Genomic DNA, 18,052 nt, shown 5'->3' with positions numbered 1-18,052 from the left:
GCTCACATATGCAAAGCTGATTGTGTTGGCTGGTTACTTCCTCACAAGCTGGGCAGTCTGCCAGCAGATGGCAGTGAACACTGCATGCATCAGATCAGGATGCAAAGGCATTGCTGAGGAGAGGGGCTGTAAAAAACCTTGTGTGAGGAAACTAAAACCAGCATTAACTCCTTGGTCCTCTTAAGCAAGTGAAAGGTGATATTTTACAACCCTTTGGCTGAAGCGTCACAGGTTTGTAGCATCTGCTTCCAGTACTGCCCCTGCCTCTTATTTAGTGCAGTCTGAAGATTCCACAATCTTTAGTGCATTGAGTGAGGTAGAGAAATGCTGCTGCTGTGGTTTTTTTTCCCTCCCAGTTTTTTGTATTGGCAACCTTCAGTCTCGAAAGACTATGGTATTGCGCTCTGAAAGGTGGTTCTGGCACAGCGTCTAGTGTGGCTGATAAGGCCAATCCGGGAGTGATAAAGGAATTGGGCTTCCAGGACAGAGCATTCATCAGACTTGAACTTCCTACTCAATTGTTGAAGCTACCTCCCTACCAACCTCAGTTGGTACCCCAGAGCATAAAAGCCAATCAATTGGTTAGCAATTGATATCTCAGAACAAATCACCCCTGTGGATTCATGGCTCTGAGTTCTACCTGGAGGGCTCTAGCAAACAGATGAGTACAGTATCGCATTGAAATTGCCCCTCAGCCAATTCTCAGTGCTTCCACCAGGGATGGCCCAACCAGATACACCACAGGTGCCACCCCCGGACCCAGAAACAAAAAAAGGCCACTTACTTTGCTCCTTACCCCCTCAACCCTTTTCTGCAAATCGGGGAGTGAGGGTCGTGCTGAAAATTCCCACACTTTGTTTCACTGAAAGCAGGGGCCTCTAAACCTGGCCCTCTGCACCTGACTTTTGCAGGGCCTTGCTCTGGGCAGCCACTTCCACTACGCATTGCCCCAGGCAATGTTTCCCTCAGTTTCCCAGGGGAAACAGCTACCTAGCAGAAGGCTCTGCAAAGATTGGGTGTGGAGAAAAGAGGATGTGGGGTGGAATGGTAAGGCTTTGCCACCACTGTGCGGTGCCTGAGCTGATTATGCTGGGACATTGGATCTGGTTCACAGGCCGGAGGTCTCTTATTATTATCCTTCTAATCTTCTTTAATATGACAGAACAAGAAATTGAGCTTAAATCTTTCATGGTCCAAAGCAGACTTGTTTACCCCCCCCCAAGGAAAAACATTTTACTACTACTTGGTGAGGACTAATCCCTCCAAACCTAGTCAGAATCAACTCTTCAGTATTGCCCACACCTTTCCCAGGGCTGTACGCAGAGGAAGGGGGAATCCTAATTCAGTTATTCTAAAACAGTGTCAGTCAGAACAGGTCTATTCATGCATCTGCCAGCAAGGGTGAGGTCAGCTGATTAAGAGGTTAAAGGAAACAATGATTGTTGCATAAAAGTTAAATATGTCCACTTGAGAGTTGGGGAAGGTGTGGAGGAGGTTGTGCGTCAATGCTTGTGGAACTGGGTAGAGCAAATAGCCGTGTGTATGTCCAGCTCATCAGTGTGGGTGTTGCTCTGTTGAAAGCTTGGCATGCAGCTCTTGGCCTGAAGAAATGGCATTTGTTGGAGTTGAAGCAAATAAGAAGAATCTATCTCTCAAATGATGTGTCAACCGTGGAAGCCCAGTTGGGCACACTGGGTGATGGTGGGCGACTCTCCAGCCAGAGGCAACAAGTTTTATTAGTAGTTTTTCCTATCTTCTCAAGAGTTCCACTCTAGTACATCACAAGCTTTTATTAATTGTGCTGACAGCACACACAATTTGCAGTGCTTCAGATGTTCACAGTGAGCCAAGGCAGCACAATTCCCTGCAGTCAGGAGGGATTTTTTTTTTGTTCAGTCGTAATGTCTTTTGTTGTCAGGGCCTTGCGATTGTTTGTCAGAGTATTCTGGGCATCCCACCATTCTGAAGTTGAAGGAATCCCAGACGTCCTCTTTTTGTCCTGAAGCCCATGAACTGCATTTTCTTCAAGAAATCCATTTTGAAGAAATGTCTGTCATGTTTAAGATATCACTGTCAAAATGGTAAGGATTTCAGCAGCCATGATTTTCAACTTTGGCAAAAACTGCAGGCTGTTCCAATAGCTGGAATACACCTTGGTGGCTGCATTTGAAGAATACTGCTCCATACTGACTTTCCTTCCATGGGAAATTTGTAACCTCTTTGATCTTCCATGCATGAATGTGTTCGCACACAGTTTTTGGTAGCTTGCAAAAGCTGCAATGTTGTGTAAGAACTAGACAAGACCTGCCCAGAGTAGTTTTCTTCTTTGTAATGACTTGCTGTACATTGGGACTCAAAACAGATGAGGCAATAAAGATCTGGCACTGCAGAACTGAAGTTTTCTATATGTGTTTCCCATATGAGTCAGCAGCAAAAGACATGAGAGATGGATTAAAAAGTCTTGCAAGACTGGGATTTTTTTTCTGGACCAAGTTCATTGGGGCAAACCATGGAGGGGAAGAGAATGAGTCAGCTAGTAAGCCTGGGGTAAAGATGATATTTCCCCACCTTTCACCTTCAAACATTCCTCTCTAATGGGCATGTGAGATGACTCTCTTAGTTGACATACAACCTGATCTGGATATCCTTACTATGCCTAGTCAGGTTGATCGCTGTTACCTGCTTGGAACTCTTGGTTTTGAATGGCAGCTTATGTCTCCAAGGCAACCAAGCAATTGGCCATAATAATCCAGGCTAGTTTGTGAGCTTGAGGATTGGCAGTGTTCACGTAAGTAAGAGGGTGTGGTGAAGTGCCTCTTGAGGGCAGTAACAGGTGTGCCTTGCACCAGGGACTAATGAGCCTTTATAAAGGCTATGCATTTCAGCAAAGCATCTCTGCCAGAGGAACCTATCTGCTCAAATACTTCGGAATTAAAATTACTGAGTGTTCTACAGAGGTAAATATTGGAACTGGGGGTGGATGGGAATTATGCAGCTGTGGTAGCAAAAGGGTTGCCAACTCTACTTGAAGATACTCCTGGAGCTCCCCCCCCCCCATAATGTTGGAAATTCCTGGAGGCCCTGTTAAAATCTCTGAGATTACTTCAGTTGTCTCCTGAAGTAACTACTTCAGTTACTTATGAACTGAACTATGCTGATTCCTCAAGAATCGGGGCCAATCCTGAAGGGTTGGCAGCCCTAAGTGGGAAAGGGTGAAGGTTGGTCCATGTTACAGAAGCATCTTCCAGTAGTGCTGTAGAAATGAGAGTGGAACGACAACAGATCTTGAGATGGGCAAATCTCTGCTCATCCAGAAGCTCAGGCCAGAGTGTGAAGTTGGTTGTTTAAGCTTTATTTGTTGGTTAATTAATAGGCAAAAGCTTATCTTGGTCCTCCCTTTGATGTGGGGAAAAGGAGGGTTTTGCTTCCCACACGGGTTTCATTTTTAAAAGGATCAAATTGTCATACCGGAGGTCCTTGAAATCCTAATCCTAAATGTCTAGGAGCAGGTTGCTATTTGGTGGTGAGGGAGAGGCACTCTGCATGGGATCAGAGGCACTGAATTTTATTTATTTTTCTTCACATGTTGGTAATCAGGCACTGTTACAGAAAGCACGTTCTGGAACAGCCCTGGAGAGCCTATTTGCAAATTATGACCAAGTGTATAAATATAAAAACACTAAGATGATGTTGAAAGTACCAAGTCAGTTCTACATCGTAACAGGAAAGCATTTCTTATCTTTCCTGTGTTCTAAGTCTTCGATCTTTGGTGTCTTTTTCAGGATATAGAGCCACTTCAAAACGAGGACAGCAACCTTACACTCCAGCTTCAACGCTTGGAGAACACAATCAGCCTCTTTGCTGAAGAGTCGGATAAAAATCAGCTCTTTGCCCACCTTGGGCGCATGGCATTGGAGTTCAACCGTCTGTCCTCCAAGGTGCACAAGAATGAACAGAGGACATCCATTCTTCAGGTCCGAGGGCTACTGGTAGATGTGCACAATTCATTCGTTGCTTGCTTCCTGAATGCTGTCTTTGTCCCCCCCTCCGTCCCCCCCTCTGTGCCTCTGCTCCATAAAGAAATCCCACTGAGGGTCAAAATGGGTGTGATTTGGAGCATACTTACCATATTAAATGTCCCATTTGTTTAAGTGTTTAGACCATATGCATTGGCCCATTTTGTCTATGGCCTTGCTATGTCAATGGTGTGCATGTCTGTAGCACATCTCTCTTGGCCCTTAGTTTCCCTGCTCTTTCTTTGACATCTCACTAGCTCTTCATTTCTTGTTTAAATTTATAATTGGTTACTTGGGATTATTTAGCCCCATGTTGTTGTCGTCATTGTTCTAGGTATTTAAAATTATAAAATGTTTTTTAATGAAAAGTTCACAATCTAGTTTCCTTAGCAAAATAAATGGAAAGAGATTCCCTATTCCACAAGTGCTCAAAATCTTAAAGAGGAAGATGAAAAAAAAATACCAGCCAACAGCCTTTGTAAATGAGGCTAAGCTGGGGAACCATGCATGGGAACTGTTGTTCTCCTCCTGCTACATTTAAAAGAATTGCTGTTTGAAAGCGGTCTCTTAGCCTAGTTAGCAGGAGCTCAGTTTGAGAGATGTGCGTAGCAGATGTGGGGCCAAGACTAAGAGGTAGTGGTTTGCCTGAGTGAGTTTATGGCTCAAGACCAAACCATATGTTTCTTTTAGCATATGCTTAATGTTAATCTACCTGTTTCTTTTAAATGAAATAACAGCTGTATTGGGGCTGATGGTGTGGGGAGGACTTCAGTTTATCCCTCCTTGTGGTCAGGCTACATTGGAGCTCCCCTGCCTTGGGGGGAGGGGAGGATGTTCCAATAGTATCAATGTGGGGCAGAGAGTTAAAGACTCCTTCCCCCTACTCTGCATTTCCAAGGATGGGGGGGAGATAGCTGATCCCAAGTCCTAGTTAGGTTTTTGTAAAAAGCACACATACTGGCATTAAGCCTGTACTTCATGTAATGTGTAGCTGAGCCGTGAGCTGAGGCTTCAACCAGGGGATTTCTGGATCACAGCTCATTCTCTTGGCCGCTCTGGTAGCAGTAATTAAACTCCACTGAATGTGTAACTTCACAGCAACATTCCATTGCCACTGTCACTGTTTGTGCTTCTGTTTGCAGAAACACCTCTCATACACCCAAAGTTGTCATCATCATGGTCAGTTGTTGGTCTTGGAAAGTCTCTTGATGATTAGTGACACACCAGTGTTACACTAGTAGTATTAGAGATGCTTGCAGAGGAGGCTTGTCCATCTGCGGCCTTGAGATGGACAAAGGTTCCTTGGGTAACCCTTCTCTGTTTGCAATGAGGATGTGAAACTTTCAGAGGATGTGACACACACCCTCACTGAGGCAAATGTCTAAAGCATCAGAAACATCCTTCAGGCCATGAGTTAATCACTGAAAGGCCTAGGTAAGGAAAAAGGCATTTTTTCTCAGGGCAAGATATTGCGTAATTGCTCAATATGAGGAAGGTTTATGCTTTCTTTTGTCAGTAAATTCAACCAGGGAAAATCATCAACCCACAACAACAATTGTGTCACTCTCTTATTCCCTGGTAGTCATGCCCGTCCTTTTTCAGAAAAATGCTTCATTCTTTGTCTGATGAATTTGAAGAAGCCACCTCCTGTTCTTGTCCTTCTTTGTTATGGGAGAAGAAATCCAATTTTGGCTTTTGTCAGAATTGGGAGGGAGAGTTAGTTGGATTCTGGGCTAGGAAATCCCCCCCCCACCAAGTAATACATGATTGCCCACTAGTGCAGTCAGTGATCTATTTTCGGAAGCTCATTGGCAAATGTGTGGTATCCTTCTTTCTATAGTGCGACAGCTGAGGGACTGAACTGTGAATTAGGACTTCCCCAGCTTGAATCTTTCCTCTGCTGTGAACTCACTATGTGACTTGAGGCAAACAATTTTTTCTCAACCTTGTTGGCAATGTAGGGGCAATACCTTGCAGGGCTGGTGTAAGGTTTGTGTCAAGATAATGTCGGTGAAATGCCTCCCAAGGTGCTATGCAAATGTGTAGTGTTTATTTTTATCAGTAGTATTAATAATTGTCATTGCTGATTGTTTGCTTGTTTTTTTAAATAGTCATTGTGTGAGCAATTGAGGCAGGAGAATGAGGAGCTGAGGGCAAAGTTGGAGAAGGAACTGGATAAAAGGAATCAGGCTTCAGAGAAACTGAGGTGAGTGTCTGGCAGGTGGGAAAAGATTTCCCAGGTGAATATGCATGCTAGATAAAGCAGCAGTTCAGGGTTTTTTTGATATGTTTCTGCTGTATGATACCAGTAAAGTTAATCCTGAAGCATGCAATATGGTTCCCCTGGCCCTAGAGGCTGACCTTAAAATCCACCCAACTTTACAGCCACCAAACCCCCACTCAGCATTAAGATGGTCACCAATCCCAGAGAGGCAGAAGAGAGTAGTGATGGGAGAGATTGAATCTACCTGTTCATAAGGTACAGAAGGGGCAGAGTCACTCCTTTGAAATGGCCAGGTGCTGGGAATCCCCAGATAGTGATAATGGAAATTTCCATGTGTTGGTTGATGTAAGGTGAGACCCAGTACAGGGCTAGAGCTTCCACTGTATAAACAGGGAAACCATGTTTACATAGAGGCCCACAATTGGGACCATTTTGGTTGTCCTTTCTGGGTTTACTGTTTCCCATAACATCTGTGAGAGGTCCCAAACTCCCCACACCCCAAAAAAGAGGCACCAAGATAGTAACCCCCTTTGGTTCAGAGAGTCCTCCGCCACCACCTCGATTGCTCAGTAGCAATGTCAAAACCATTTTCAGCCTTTCCTTAAGAAAGGTGGTTTTTTTTGTTTGTTTTTTGAGAGGAGTAAGAGTTTGCAACAAAATTACCTTGGTATGCCTCATTGGAAGGTGTAAGAGTTGGTCTATCTTCTTCATTTCTGGGGCTAGGGGTATATGCCCAGGTATTCTTTGCCCACACCTCTTAAAAGTCTTCCTTCTGCAGTGGCACAATCTCTGCAGTTAATGTAAAACTGTCTATAAAGCGGCAGCTAGACAGAAGAGTGTGAGTTGCTCACATCTGATGCAAACTATTTGGAGGCTATGAAGCCCTTTTAGCCAGCCCTTAGGCTGTTGAGAGACACACAAACAGTAGTTCTCTAGTGATGCTGATGACATGTGACATGATGGTTGCAGCTGCGAAAGCTCCTCTGAATAGCCATACTTCAGCATCTTGGTATTCTAGTCCAGTGTTCTCAAACTTTGCATCTAGGATCCATCAGTGTGTTGTGACCCGGTTTTGGTGGTTTGTGAAACGGGCAGGGCAGATTAGGGTATGTGCATCAAGGGCTAAACAAGTTGCTACTTGTGGGGAAGAGTACTGCTGGCCAATCACCATTATAGCCATACCCCTTGGCATTTATAAATCAGGCAGCAGACTTTAAGGTCTCTAAAAAGTTTGAGAAACACTGGTCTAGTAAAAATCTGGTCCCATATTACTTGCGTTCCTTTGTCCAAGTTGATTGGCAGAAGTTCTTTCAAAAGCAGTCACTTGAGATTTTCTTGGTAGGATGCTGCCCCCTGCAGGAAGCATAACTCCAGACTTGATTGCATATTTATAGGAAATTTGGATGTAAACTTGGCATAGTGGGATAACCTGCTTTAGGAATGATTTCCCAGCTTAGGTTATAGCTGGGCACGTCGGGGCTTGTCTGAACCACTACATATTCAGTATTGGGAATGAAACTAATTATAGCTACATGCAACTTTGCTGCTTTCTAGGTTGACCTAGTGATATATAGACTGATAGAAGTCTGTCATCTTAGAGGTTTCATAGGAGCTTTATAGGAGAAAAAAATAGATATTGTGTTTGTCTTGGAGTAAAATTAGTGGTACAGTAAGTAGTATATTTTGTAATACTAACCAAAGTTGACAATGTGGCATACAGGCAGAGAAAGTTATTAAGTTATCTGGCATCCAAAGGAAAATGTCCCTGATATATCCCAATGAGAAAGACTAGAAGCGAGCAGAAACTCCTTGTATTACAAAGTCATTTGAAGAAAGAGGTGTGTGTTTTGTGTGTGTGTGTGTTTTTAGTTTAGTTGTTTATTTCTGGTACCTGTGTCTGACTTGAACCATTCCATGCTTACAGGGTTAGAGTATACCGTGAACTAACTTGCACTTCATGCTGCAAACCTAGCAAATGCTTTTCTCTCCCTAATACAGGGTTTCTGATACCATTTGCTTTCTCTCTTTTCCCCACAACCCTTGACCCTTGCAATTTAGGTGTGAGAATCTGGAGCTGAAGAAGATGGTGATGATAGGTAGCAAAGAAGGAGTGAAAGGGGAAAGTACAGAAAGTGTCGGGCAGCAACAGGTGAGAACCTTTCCCTGTAAATCAGGCTGTTGGTCCACCTGACACATTAACCCATTTCCAATAGTGGCAAGGAGTGTTGAAGGCGTGTTCAAGAGCAGAATGTGAAAATGGGGGGATGCTCTTGCCTCCTTGCTCTGAATATGGTACGGTTTAAAAGATGCATAAGCATGAAGGCAAAAAAATATTCTAGTTAAACATTGAACTCTTTCTCTTCCAATTGCATTCATTGCAGGTAATTATGGAAGAGAGTATCACAGTATTGTATAGCAATTTGAATACTAGGTTTGAGAGAGGAGGCATGGATACAGCTGCTGCTGCTGCCACCCTGGGAGCCCAAGCTAAAGGCCTTTTTGTGTCTCTCTCTTTTAGAAGGGAGCAGTAGAGAAAGCAACGGGGAAAGCAGTGGAGAATGCAACAGGGAAAATCCTTGTGGGCACAAGTGAGAAGAAAGTAAAGATACTGGAGCACCAACGTAATGAGGTAGGCTGACCATTCTGCCATGAGTAACTTGCGCAAAGCAAGATGTTCTCTTGAATTGACACCTGTAATGTGTCAATTGGCAATGCCCAACTCTGTGTTACATCTAAATTCGGCAAACTGGTCTGCAGTAATATTGTCATGTTGTTGTCCTAAGCAACTCTTTCACGTAATGCTTCTTTGGCAGCCTGTGTCCAAGAGAGGCTCAAGATGGGATCACTTGTGACTGTGAATATTCAGGCTTTGCACTGAGTACAAATTCAAATGGGGATAACCAGACATTTTGGGAAGCAGCTGGTCAGACTGGAAGCCATGGCAAAACAGTGTTTGGCTCACAATCTGGATCAGCAGGGAATTGAAGTTCTGTACCTTGACATAACTTAACTCTGTATTTGTTTCTAGCTGTTGGAGGTGAACAAGCAGTGGGACCATCATTTCCGGTCCATGAAGCAGCAATATGAGCAGAAGGTAAAGGCAGAGTGCCAAGGTCTGGCATGAGAACTGTTTTAGGGATGGCAATTGTGCATATTGCTTCCATGTAGCACAGTGTACAGAGAATGTGTCTTGCTGTTACAGTCAAGGAGAACGGGATGTTCATGGGCGTGCCTTGCAAGACAAAACTGGGTCTCTTTATTGGCTGTGTTTTTTCTGGCTATAGTCTTGTCATGTTTGGCATTTGTCCACATCTTTCATCTTGAGGCTAAGCTACACGTAACACTGAAGTTCCCTAATTTGAAATGTTGGAGCTTCAGTTTCTGCACTCCATTGCAAAGCGTAGTTTTGGCCCCTACTAGCATACATTAAAAAATGGAGCATTTGCAGTCTATGGTTTGCACCATGTTTCATTTTAACATGGCCAGGAAGCTGAAATGGGTTGCTGTTTTTTCTTCTGACAGATAACAGACCTACGGCAGAAGCTTGCAGACTCCCAGAAGGCCCAGGGAGAGTTGGAGGCAGAGCGGGAGCAGAAACAGAGGGATTTTGACCGCAAGCTTCTGCTGGCAAAATCTAAGATTGAAGAGGAAGAGGTAAGTGTCCCAGGAAATTCAGGTAGCTGTGTGCCTAGCACCAGTGAACTTAAAGTTCCAGCTAGTTGTGCTTTTTAGCTATGAAAATCCTGACAGCTTGTCACTTTTAGCTTAAGTCAGCAATACTTGCAAAATGTTCATGTTGCCATATCTGAGTCTGAGCCATTCTACTAATATCCTAGGTTGGGAATACATTTTCTAGAAGTAATCTGCCTCTTTTAACCTTCCATTGCATCACTAGGGCATAATCCATTTTTAAAAAAAGACCAGAAAGCTGATGGAGCTCTGAGTTTGTCTAGAATACTTGATTGGGTAGATGTGTAGGATGGCATCTTTGATAAGAGAGGATAGTATTCTTTTGATGTAGGAGAGGGAAAACAGTGAGATTCTGAGGGCTGTTTTGGCTGGTGGCATTTGGCAAGTGTTCTTATTTTATTCGGCTTTCTACATATGTACCACTAATTTGTGGGAATGTTCTCGTATAATGAACATCTGTAAGGCAGAAACCTGAATTGTGGGGGGAAACTTACCCCCCCCCGCATTTGTCTTCTATTTCTCATTCTGGGGCAGGGAGGAGGGAGGACCATAGACATGGGGCCAAAGTCCCATTGGGCTTTTATCTTGTGACTTTTGTGTCTTTCTCAGGCAGAAAAAGAGAGATTGAGTGGAGAAGTGAAGGAGCTAAAGCAGAGAGTGAAGTTCCTTCAGGACCAGTTGACTCCAGTTACCAGGCAAAGGGAGTACCAAGAGAAGGAGATTCTCCGACTAAATAAGGTGGGTCATCTTTCAAGTACAGGTTCCTGCTACTTCTCTGTCTGTAGCAGCCTCTGACTTAGGTTGTTTTTTTTTCCTGGTTACAGGCTTGGTAGACATTTATAATAGCCCCATATCTCTTTCCATCTCTACAACTGGCAAATATTTTGTCTGCTGTAGTATCTTTTCTAACTCTCTCTATCTTCCCATTCACTCACCCCAGGCTCTGGAAGAGGCCCTGAACTTTCAAGCCTCTGCTCCTTCCCCTTCTGCCTTCAACAACCCTTCTGAGCCCAGCATGATCATCCGACATCAGGAGGTGATGACCCAAAATGAGCTCCTGAAGCAGCAGGTATGGTATGCCCCTATTAAAGCAAGATGTGCCTCTGTTTGGGTCCATTTATGAAGCCACAGTAATTCCCAGCTGAAACAGAAAGCGTATTCTGATATTACTGTGGGGTAGCAAGTTCCTTTACCTGTGTCTTTATGTGACCCATTGCAGGCTGAGCTGGCACATTACAGGAGACATTTTGAGGAGTGTTCCTTTGTGGTTGTTCCTGCTCAACAGCCTGGTGTGCCCTCTTGATTTTGAATCCATGGGCTGTTTTTTTTTTCCCCTTGGACATCTCAAAAGATGTGAACTCTGTATATGGATCCTTTATACAAATCCTTTATACAAATATGTCTCCTTGAAGTATTTGCCAGCATTTACAGGTTTTGATGGGAATGGACAAATTTTTGTCTGTGTTGTCTAGTATGCAGAGCAGGTTTTCCCTTCTTGTCCTCAGTGTTGGAGCACTGCCATGCAAGGCACTTTGTGGTGCATCTGAGTGACTTCAGTACCTCCTGTTCCATTAGGTAAAAATCTTTGAGGAGGACTTCCAGCGGGAGCGGAGTGACAGGGAGAGGATGAATGAGGAGAAGGAGGAGCTGAAGCAGCAACTGGAGAAGCTTCAGAAGCAGTTAATGCTCACCAATAACCAGGTAAGGAGACAGACATCAAGGATGTTATTACTCATTGCAGTTTGACTCCATAGAAGAGAATCAGGGTATTTGCCATTGCCCCAGGCAGTTGATTAACCTCCAGTGTCGTGTACTTGCCAGAATCTTCAAGTGATTGAGACATGGCCTTCTTGGCCACCATTGCCTCTGTCTCCTCTTCTGTCACTTCTCCCCTTAGCCTGCTGCTCTTTTCCTTCCCCTAGCTCTGGGGATCCTTGACCATTTACTCTGACTTTGCCTCCTTCTTACAGAGGGGGAAAAAAAGAGGCAATCTCATTTGCAAATTAAGTATCTTGATGCTTCAAGACTTCTGCAACTTTCTTAAATTTTCCAGAAGCTGAAGACACCTCACAAGCCAGTTTGGTCAACTTGCTCTCTCGTCAAGCATCAAATAAATGGTGCTGTTACTACTGTATTCCCCCCAGTTTAGCAGCTTTGAGCAGAATGTGATACTGGATCTGCTTTCATTTATGTGACCTCCTTGGAACAAATTGCCAAATGCAGCAGAAATGGGAGTTGTAACTCCTTTCTTACCTGTTGCCTCCTCTCCTCTTATCTCTTCATGTTAGCTGCGGATCTTTAAAGAGGACTATCAGAAAGAGAAAGAGGAGAAAGACAAATTCAAGAAACTGTACAAGCAGCAAAAACAGGTACTAGGTGAAAGCACCAGCTCCTTTAAGACATAGTGAAAGATTGGTGTGAAATGGGTAGTACTGGGCTTATGTTGCCAGATGAATTGGGCCCTGGCAGTGATGCTGGGAGACCCCCACCTTCTGCATGCAGCTCAGGCTGCAATTGCATGTACAAGTTTCTTTTTTTTATACTTCATACTGCTAAATTTGTCCTCACAGATGTGCATGCAAACTACATGAAAAGTGACTCATGTAAGCTTGATTATACAAGCTTTGGATATGATCATGTAAGTGGCTGCTGGATCACCACACTTTTTTTTTTTTACAGCCTGATCCACACTGATCTTATTTCTCATGGCCATGCCCAAGCTCCTACAGAGAAATTTAGGCAAAGGGCCCTGCTGTCTGGCATCTTGGTATCTTGTTAGTAAAATCTGACTAGCACCACAGCAGTGTCTTAATGTGGGGGAGGACTTGCAAAAATCAAGGTGTTCATGATTGTGAGGTGCTGCTACGAATTGTGCTTTGCTGATGAAGGCAACATAAGCTTACTAGCCTATCGTTCACAGATTATAGATATTCCCATATTCGAGATTTTTATAATCGTGTTATGAAAAATGAAGGTGTGGAGAAGGGAGGTAACTCAGGGACCTGGCACCTCGGGATGCAGGTCTGCAGTACCGCCCCCCCTTCCCCCAGAATACTTACCTCTCTGTATGGAGCCTTGCACTGCATTTGGGAGCACTCCAAAAACCTTCTGGTTTCCCAGAAGTGCTGCTTTAAGACCATACCAGAAGCCTCGGAAGGCTTTCAGAACAGTCCCAAATGCTTTGCCTGCTTTCGGAATGGCTCTGGAGGGCAGGCAGTTGTGGTGTGAAGGTGGCAGCAATGGCGTGGTGGGCACAATGGTGCCGCCCCCACAAGGCCTACAGGCCTGGGATCTCCCCCCCCCGCCTCCCAGTCACCATTGAGGTAACTCTCCCAAACCATTGGTCCTTGTTGAAATGGAAGTCAATTGGTGTCATCCACTGAATTCCACAACTTCCCTGTCACAAGCCATCTTGTTCTAAAATATTCACTGGGTTGAAATCCCTGCAGATGGGCTTCGCTTTGTTTGGACTAAATTACTGGAAAATTGACTATACCTGTCATTGCCCTCTGGGTACAGCTCCTTATGTCGGCAAGTAACTCATTTTTCCTAAACTTTGTCTTCCTACCTGTTCCTCCTGGCAACTGTGGCATCAAAAAACTGTGCAGGGACCATGGTGTTCTGTTGGTCAGTTCTAAATTGCATGCAAGATACAGATCAGTCAGGGCATAATGATTTGAATCCAGGTGTCCAGACATTCCAAGAATCGGCTCTGTAAATCATTAACCTTTTGGGACTAGGCTTAATAAATGCTTACACTATTTTTAAACCTTGTGCTTTTTGTCTTGCAGTCCGGTGACAGATTGCACCCAGAGCCGCAGCCAGGACCAGTGGCCCCAGCCTGCCCCATGTATCAGTTCCAGTATAGCCCTCCTGTCCAACCACACATGTATCACGGTTATGAAGATTGGCAGCAGATCCGCTACCCACCTTCGACAATGGCAAACGAGCGTCCTCCCGTTCAAAATTACCACCGTTTCCCTCCAGTGAGTTGGTGAAATGAGAAGGCATCAGTGTCCTGGGAAGAGCATTGGGAACTAGACACAATAAATATAGTGCCCTCCATTGTCCATATAAAAAAAGAGGCTGAGATTCTTATGATAGATTAGGAACATGTGAAGCTACCTTTACTGAGTCAGTCCATCTAGCTCAATATGTTTGAAACTGACACCAGCTCTGAAGAATTTGGGGGGGGGATCTTTCCCAGCCCTAAGTGGAGGTGCCAAGATTTGAAACTGGGATCTTCATCATGCAAAACTTTCATTGAACTGTGGCCCCATCTACAAGCTCAGTAGGTCCTTGGGAATGTGTCGTTTTCTGTTTCTGCTCACAAATTCTGTGTGCAGGAGACACCACAGAATCAACTGTTCTGGCTGGACATACCTTTGCCAGTGCTCTTTCTGCTTTGTATGTAGTTGCCATTCGGTATGGAGAAGTGAAGATTCCACTTTAAGGCATGCAGTAACACTATGTCTTTATTTTCTTGCTCCCTTTAGCCAGAGTACACCTGGTGTCCACCATGCGCTATGTCACCAAATCATAATTCTCAAGCAGTCGAAGGTGTGAAACAACTCACCAAAGAATCTGGTAAGAAAAACATTTCAGCCATCTAAGAGTTACCAAGGGCCACTTTTAAGACTTTTCTTTGCTTGTACCTGAAATATTTCCGAATACACTGAAAAGCACATGGAAGCTCTTGGTGCTTCACATGATGGTCTTAATGTGTGGAGAGGATCACTGTGGATAATTTCCATTGCATGGAAAGTCACCAGACATTAACAAGATGTCAGCCTGCCACACAGATGATGATCTGCTCTGTGCTTTACAACTGCCTTGTAGAGAAATCTCATGGCTTATACAGGTTGAGCCTCATTATTTGCGTGGGTTCCATTCCAAGCGCTCAAGTGGATGGCAAAAAGCGCACTATAGCAAATCAATTTAAAAAACACTGCTCCGGTGATTTAAAAACAGCCTTGCTGACCCTTGTGATGTAACATAAGAGTCATGAAGAAGACAATCCATCAATCAGTCATCCTCCAAGCACTTAGAAAGGCACTTCACTCAGCCCCTCCCTTCACCAATGCAAAGTGATCACCTTTCTTTCAAGTCCTCAGGGGGAAGGGAGGGGCCCCGCTGGAGAGAGAAGAACTGATGGATTGTCAGCCAGCTGCCCCCCCTCTCATTAAGGAGGCTATTGTTAAAGGACTGTTCAGTTTTTTAAACTGATTTTAAAGGGGTGCATTTTTCCCCTTCTCCAGGGATCAGCACATTCCTTCTCATTTGCAGTGGCCGTTTGTGTTGAGTCAAATCGTGTATAAAAAATCTGTGTATGAAAAGGCTGGACCTGTAGTAGTATATAAGGCCTTGTACAAAAAGGAAAGATGTAGGGGGGAGGGACAGCTGAACATACACATTTTTGACATGTCCAGATGGTCATAGGAATTTCTGATGTATAGAATTTGCAGAAATCTGAGACCTACAGTTTTCATGCCAGGGCTGTATTGTCCATGAAGCAATGTGAAAGCATTCATGTACAGCAACAAATTTGGAGAGGCATTGAACTGATGAGGCCTAGCCCACCTTTTTGTCACATTTCCCAGCTTGCTGTTCTTGTCATCACTCTACCATCCTCTTCTGGCTTACCAATAGCAAATTGGAAGAGAATTGTGACAGCTCCCTTCTCCCTCCAGTGCTAACCACCTCACCTACCTGGCTGCTAATGAAGCACCAAGTGGGCAGAGACAGGCAGTCTAGAGACTGTCCCCCTACTCTTCACTTGCCTGGAGTTTGGCATGGAGACGTCCTCCTCCATGCTGATTCCTTCTTCAGATGAACAGGAGCAAAGCATGCTGGGTTCTGACTATGCTCCTGTTCATTTGAAACAAGAGAGGCATAGAGGAGGGAGTGTGTGTGCCAGACTCCAGATAAGTGAAGGGTACCTTGATGCTTCTTTATCTCCCCCATAGATAAAGTCTGTTCCAGACTGTAGGAGAAAGAGAAAAAATTCCTATCCGTTTGAATGCTCTTCCTTGACTGCTTGACCTAGAAATTTTGTAAACCCTCTTTGGTCAAAGCCAGGGGAGGCTTTGCATTCTTGCATTCAGGTACAATATTAAGTTTACACTCTGTCTACTATTTTCTTGTTGACATGGAAATTTAAAAAACTTTACAAAATTGTCAGTATTAAAATTTTGAAGGGTCTGATTTCACTTTCAGGGTGTCTGCTCAAAATTTTAAAAATTGCTGAATGTCAGATATTGAACATGAAACACCACCATCTGAATCTCTACTAGCACCTAACTCTGCAATCCATTCCAGTGGATGTTGAAGATTACACTTCAAATTAATTTCAACCCAGAAACCTGAATAGTGGTGGTGGTGGGCTAGGAACAATAGATCCTTGCGAAGAGTACTCAAGTACTATCTTTTGTAACATATGTGTGTTCTGCTTTTCAGACCCTACAGGTCTTGGGTTACCCAAAAACCAAAGGCCTGCTTAACTCTTTGACAGTGTGTGGTGGTGTCAAAAGCAGAGTTGCAGTATGCATGTGAACTTGCATGTACAGCTAATCTCCTTGGGCTTCTGGACACAATTATTGATATATATGTAAACCTGGAGTCTATGAAACCACAGCATCTTCAGCGGGTTTTTCTGAAGACATACAAGATGTGTTACCAAGGAGTGGCCGGTGGTCCAGTGCTTTGGGGAAATCCCCATTTGAGAAATCTACCTGAGTCTCTTTCAGGACTTTCCCACCCTGCATCAAGAAGAAGTTGTCAACAGGGGAGCAGCTATCAGACTCCAACAGCAAATGGATCAGCCAGCGGATCCTATGTTTAGCTAATGTTTCTGCAATATGACAGCTTTGCAGTTATGGTGTGGCATTTTGCATTTGTTGGCAGCAGAAACATTCTGTGCACAAAAAGGCTTTTGCAGGAGGACTATCCTTTGATTGTGGCTAATGCCTAGCCAGACTAAGGACTCTGATGATGATTATTGGCAAGGAGAAAGAAATTGAAATGTAATCTCTTTTTTGTTTTTTTCTCATGAATGTCTATAGTGTATAGGAATAAAAGTGAGAGGTACTTTTCCTATCCTGAATTTTTTTAAAGAACTTGCAGTTCTAATCTAATGCTTTGCCCAATTCTCCACTGAACAGTATTGTGTATCATGGTTTCAGCCATGGTTGGTTGGTTCATGCATTGCACCCAGCTCTCTCTTCATACTTGTAACTTAAATGCTCTGCTCTTAGGATGTGACAATTCTGTTTATTCTAGCTGAGACTCTGCTACAGTCCTCTTACCAAACCAACAGCACAGGACACCATGAAATTGCACCTGTTTATCTAAATTCTGTGTGTGAATAGCGGGTTCTACATAGTTTTTTCTCGAATTTGAGAAAACATTGTTGGAAACGGATTGCTAGCTTGGAGAGACCTCTGATCTGGTCTGCAAGACAGTTCTACTGTATAAGAATGTGGATGAGTGTATGTAATGGAAATAGTTCAAATTTGGATTCTGATTCAGTTAAATATGGAAGGTCATAAGAATGAAAAGCTGTGCTGATAGTGACCATAGGCAATAACTAGCAAAAGTCTCGGTAGTATTATGAAGTATAAAATCAGTGAGAATTTGGAATGCAACACATTTTGACTACAACCAGTTAATTAAATTGTATTTAATTGCATAATCTTTATTATAGGTAGTATTGCTGATGTTACCACTATTGGTCACATGGGCTGGGTTTGACAACTTTGGTCTTAACTGTTTGGATAGTAATGAAATGGCTTGGATGCTAACATAGCTCAGCTCTCCGTCAGCTTCTTAACATGGTTAACATGGTTTCCAGTTACCTCCTGGTGACCTCCATATACCTCCATGGTTATATATGGAGGTTATATACCTCCATGGTTATATATATATATATATATATATATATATATATATATATGGTAACAACCATATACCTCCATGGTTAACATGGTTTCCAGTTACCTCCTAAAACAAGCTGGTTAATCCAGGAAAGCAGCAGCTCATGTAAACGAAGAGGTTTTGTCTAAGGTAAGGAGTAATTTACAGGGCAAATAGGAGGAAGAAGAAACACAGGAAAGTGATGGGAAGA

At 43.6% G+C, this 18,052-nt stretch overlaps 1 protein-coding gene across 5 annotated transcripts in view; it reads left to right on the top strand.

Moving 5' to 3' along the window:
- TNIP1 (TNFAIP3 interacting protein 1) overlaps positions 1–17,023 on the top strand; it is a 54,789-nt gene extending 37,766 nt beyond the window's left edge. For 2 of the 5 annotated variants that reach the window (XM_066616847.1, XM_066616845.1), the window contains exons 6-18: positions 3,783–3,974; positions 6,128–6,222; positions 8,299–8,389; positions 8,759–8,869; positions 9,269–9,334; positions 9,763–9,894; positions 10,540–10,668; positions 10,871–10,999; positions 11,506–11,631; positions 12,219–12,299; positions 13,722–13,916; positions 14,427–14,517; positions 16,387–17,023. In XM_066616847.1, the coding sequence (XP_066472944.1) occupies positions 3,783–3,974; positions 6,128–6,222; positions 8,299–8,389; positions 8,759–8,869; positions 9,269–9,334; positions 9,763–9,894; positions 10,540–10,668; positions 10,871–10,999; positions 11,506–11,631; positions 12,219–12,299; positions 13,722–13,916; positions 14,427–14,517; positions 16,387–16,430 (1,482 nt within the window). In that variant the 3' untranslated portion in view covers positions 16,431–17,023. Of the gene's footprint in view, positions 1–3,782; positions 3,990–6,127; positions 6,223–8,298; positions 8,390–8,758; positions 8,870–9,268; positions 9,335–9,762; positions 9,895–10,539; positions 10,669–10,870; positions 11,000–11,505; positions 11,632–12,218; positions 12,300–13,721; positions 13,917–14,426; positions 14,518–16,386 lie in introns of all 5 variants that reach the window. The other 3 variants (XM_066616843.1, XM_066616842.1, XM_066616846.1) reach the window with 2 other exon arrangements.
- Positions 17,024–18,052: the final 1,029 nt, after the last annotated feature.

Source organism: Tiliqua scincoides, chromosome 2 (genome assembly GCF_035046505.1).
Source record: "Tiliqua scincoides isolate rTilSci1 chromosome 2, rTilSci1.hap2, whole genome shotgun sequence".
Classification (NCBI taxonomy): domain Eukaryota; kingdom Metazoa; phylum Chordata; class Lepidosauria; order Squamata; family Scincidae; genus Tiliqua; species Tiliqua scincoides.
The sequence above is the reverse complement of the archived record's forward strand: the minus strand, read 5'-3'. Positions and strand labels throughout refer to the sequence as shown.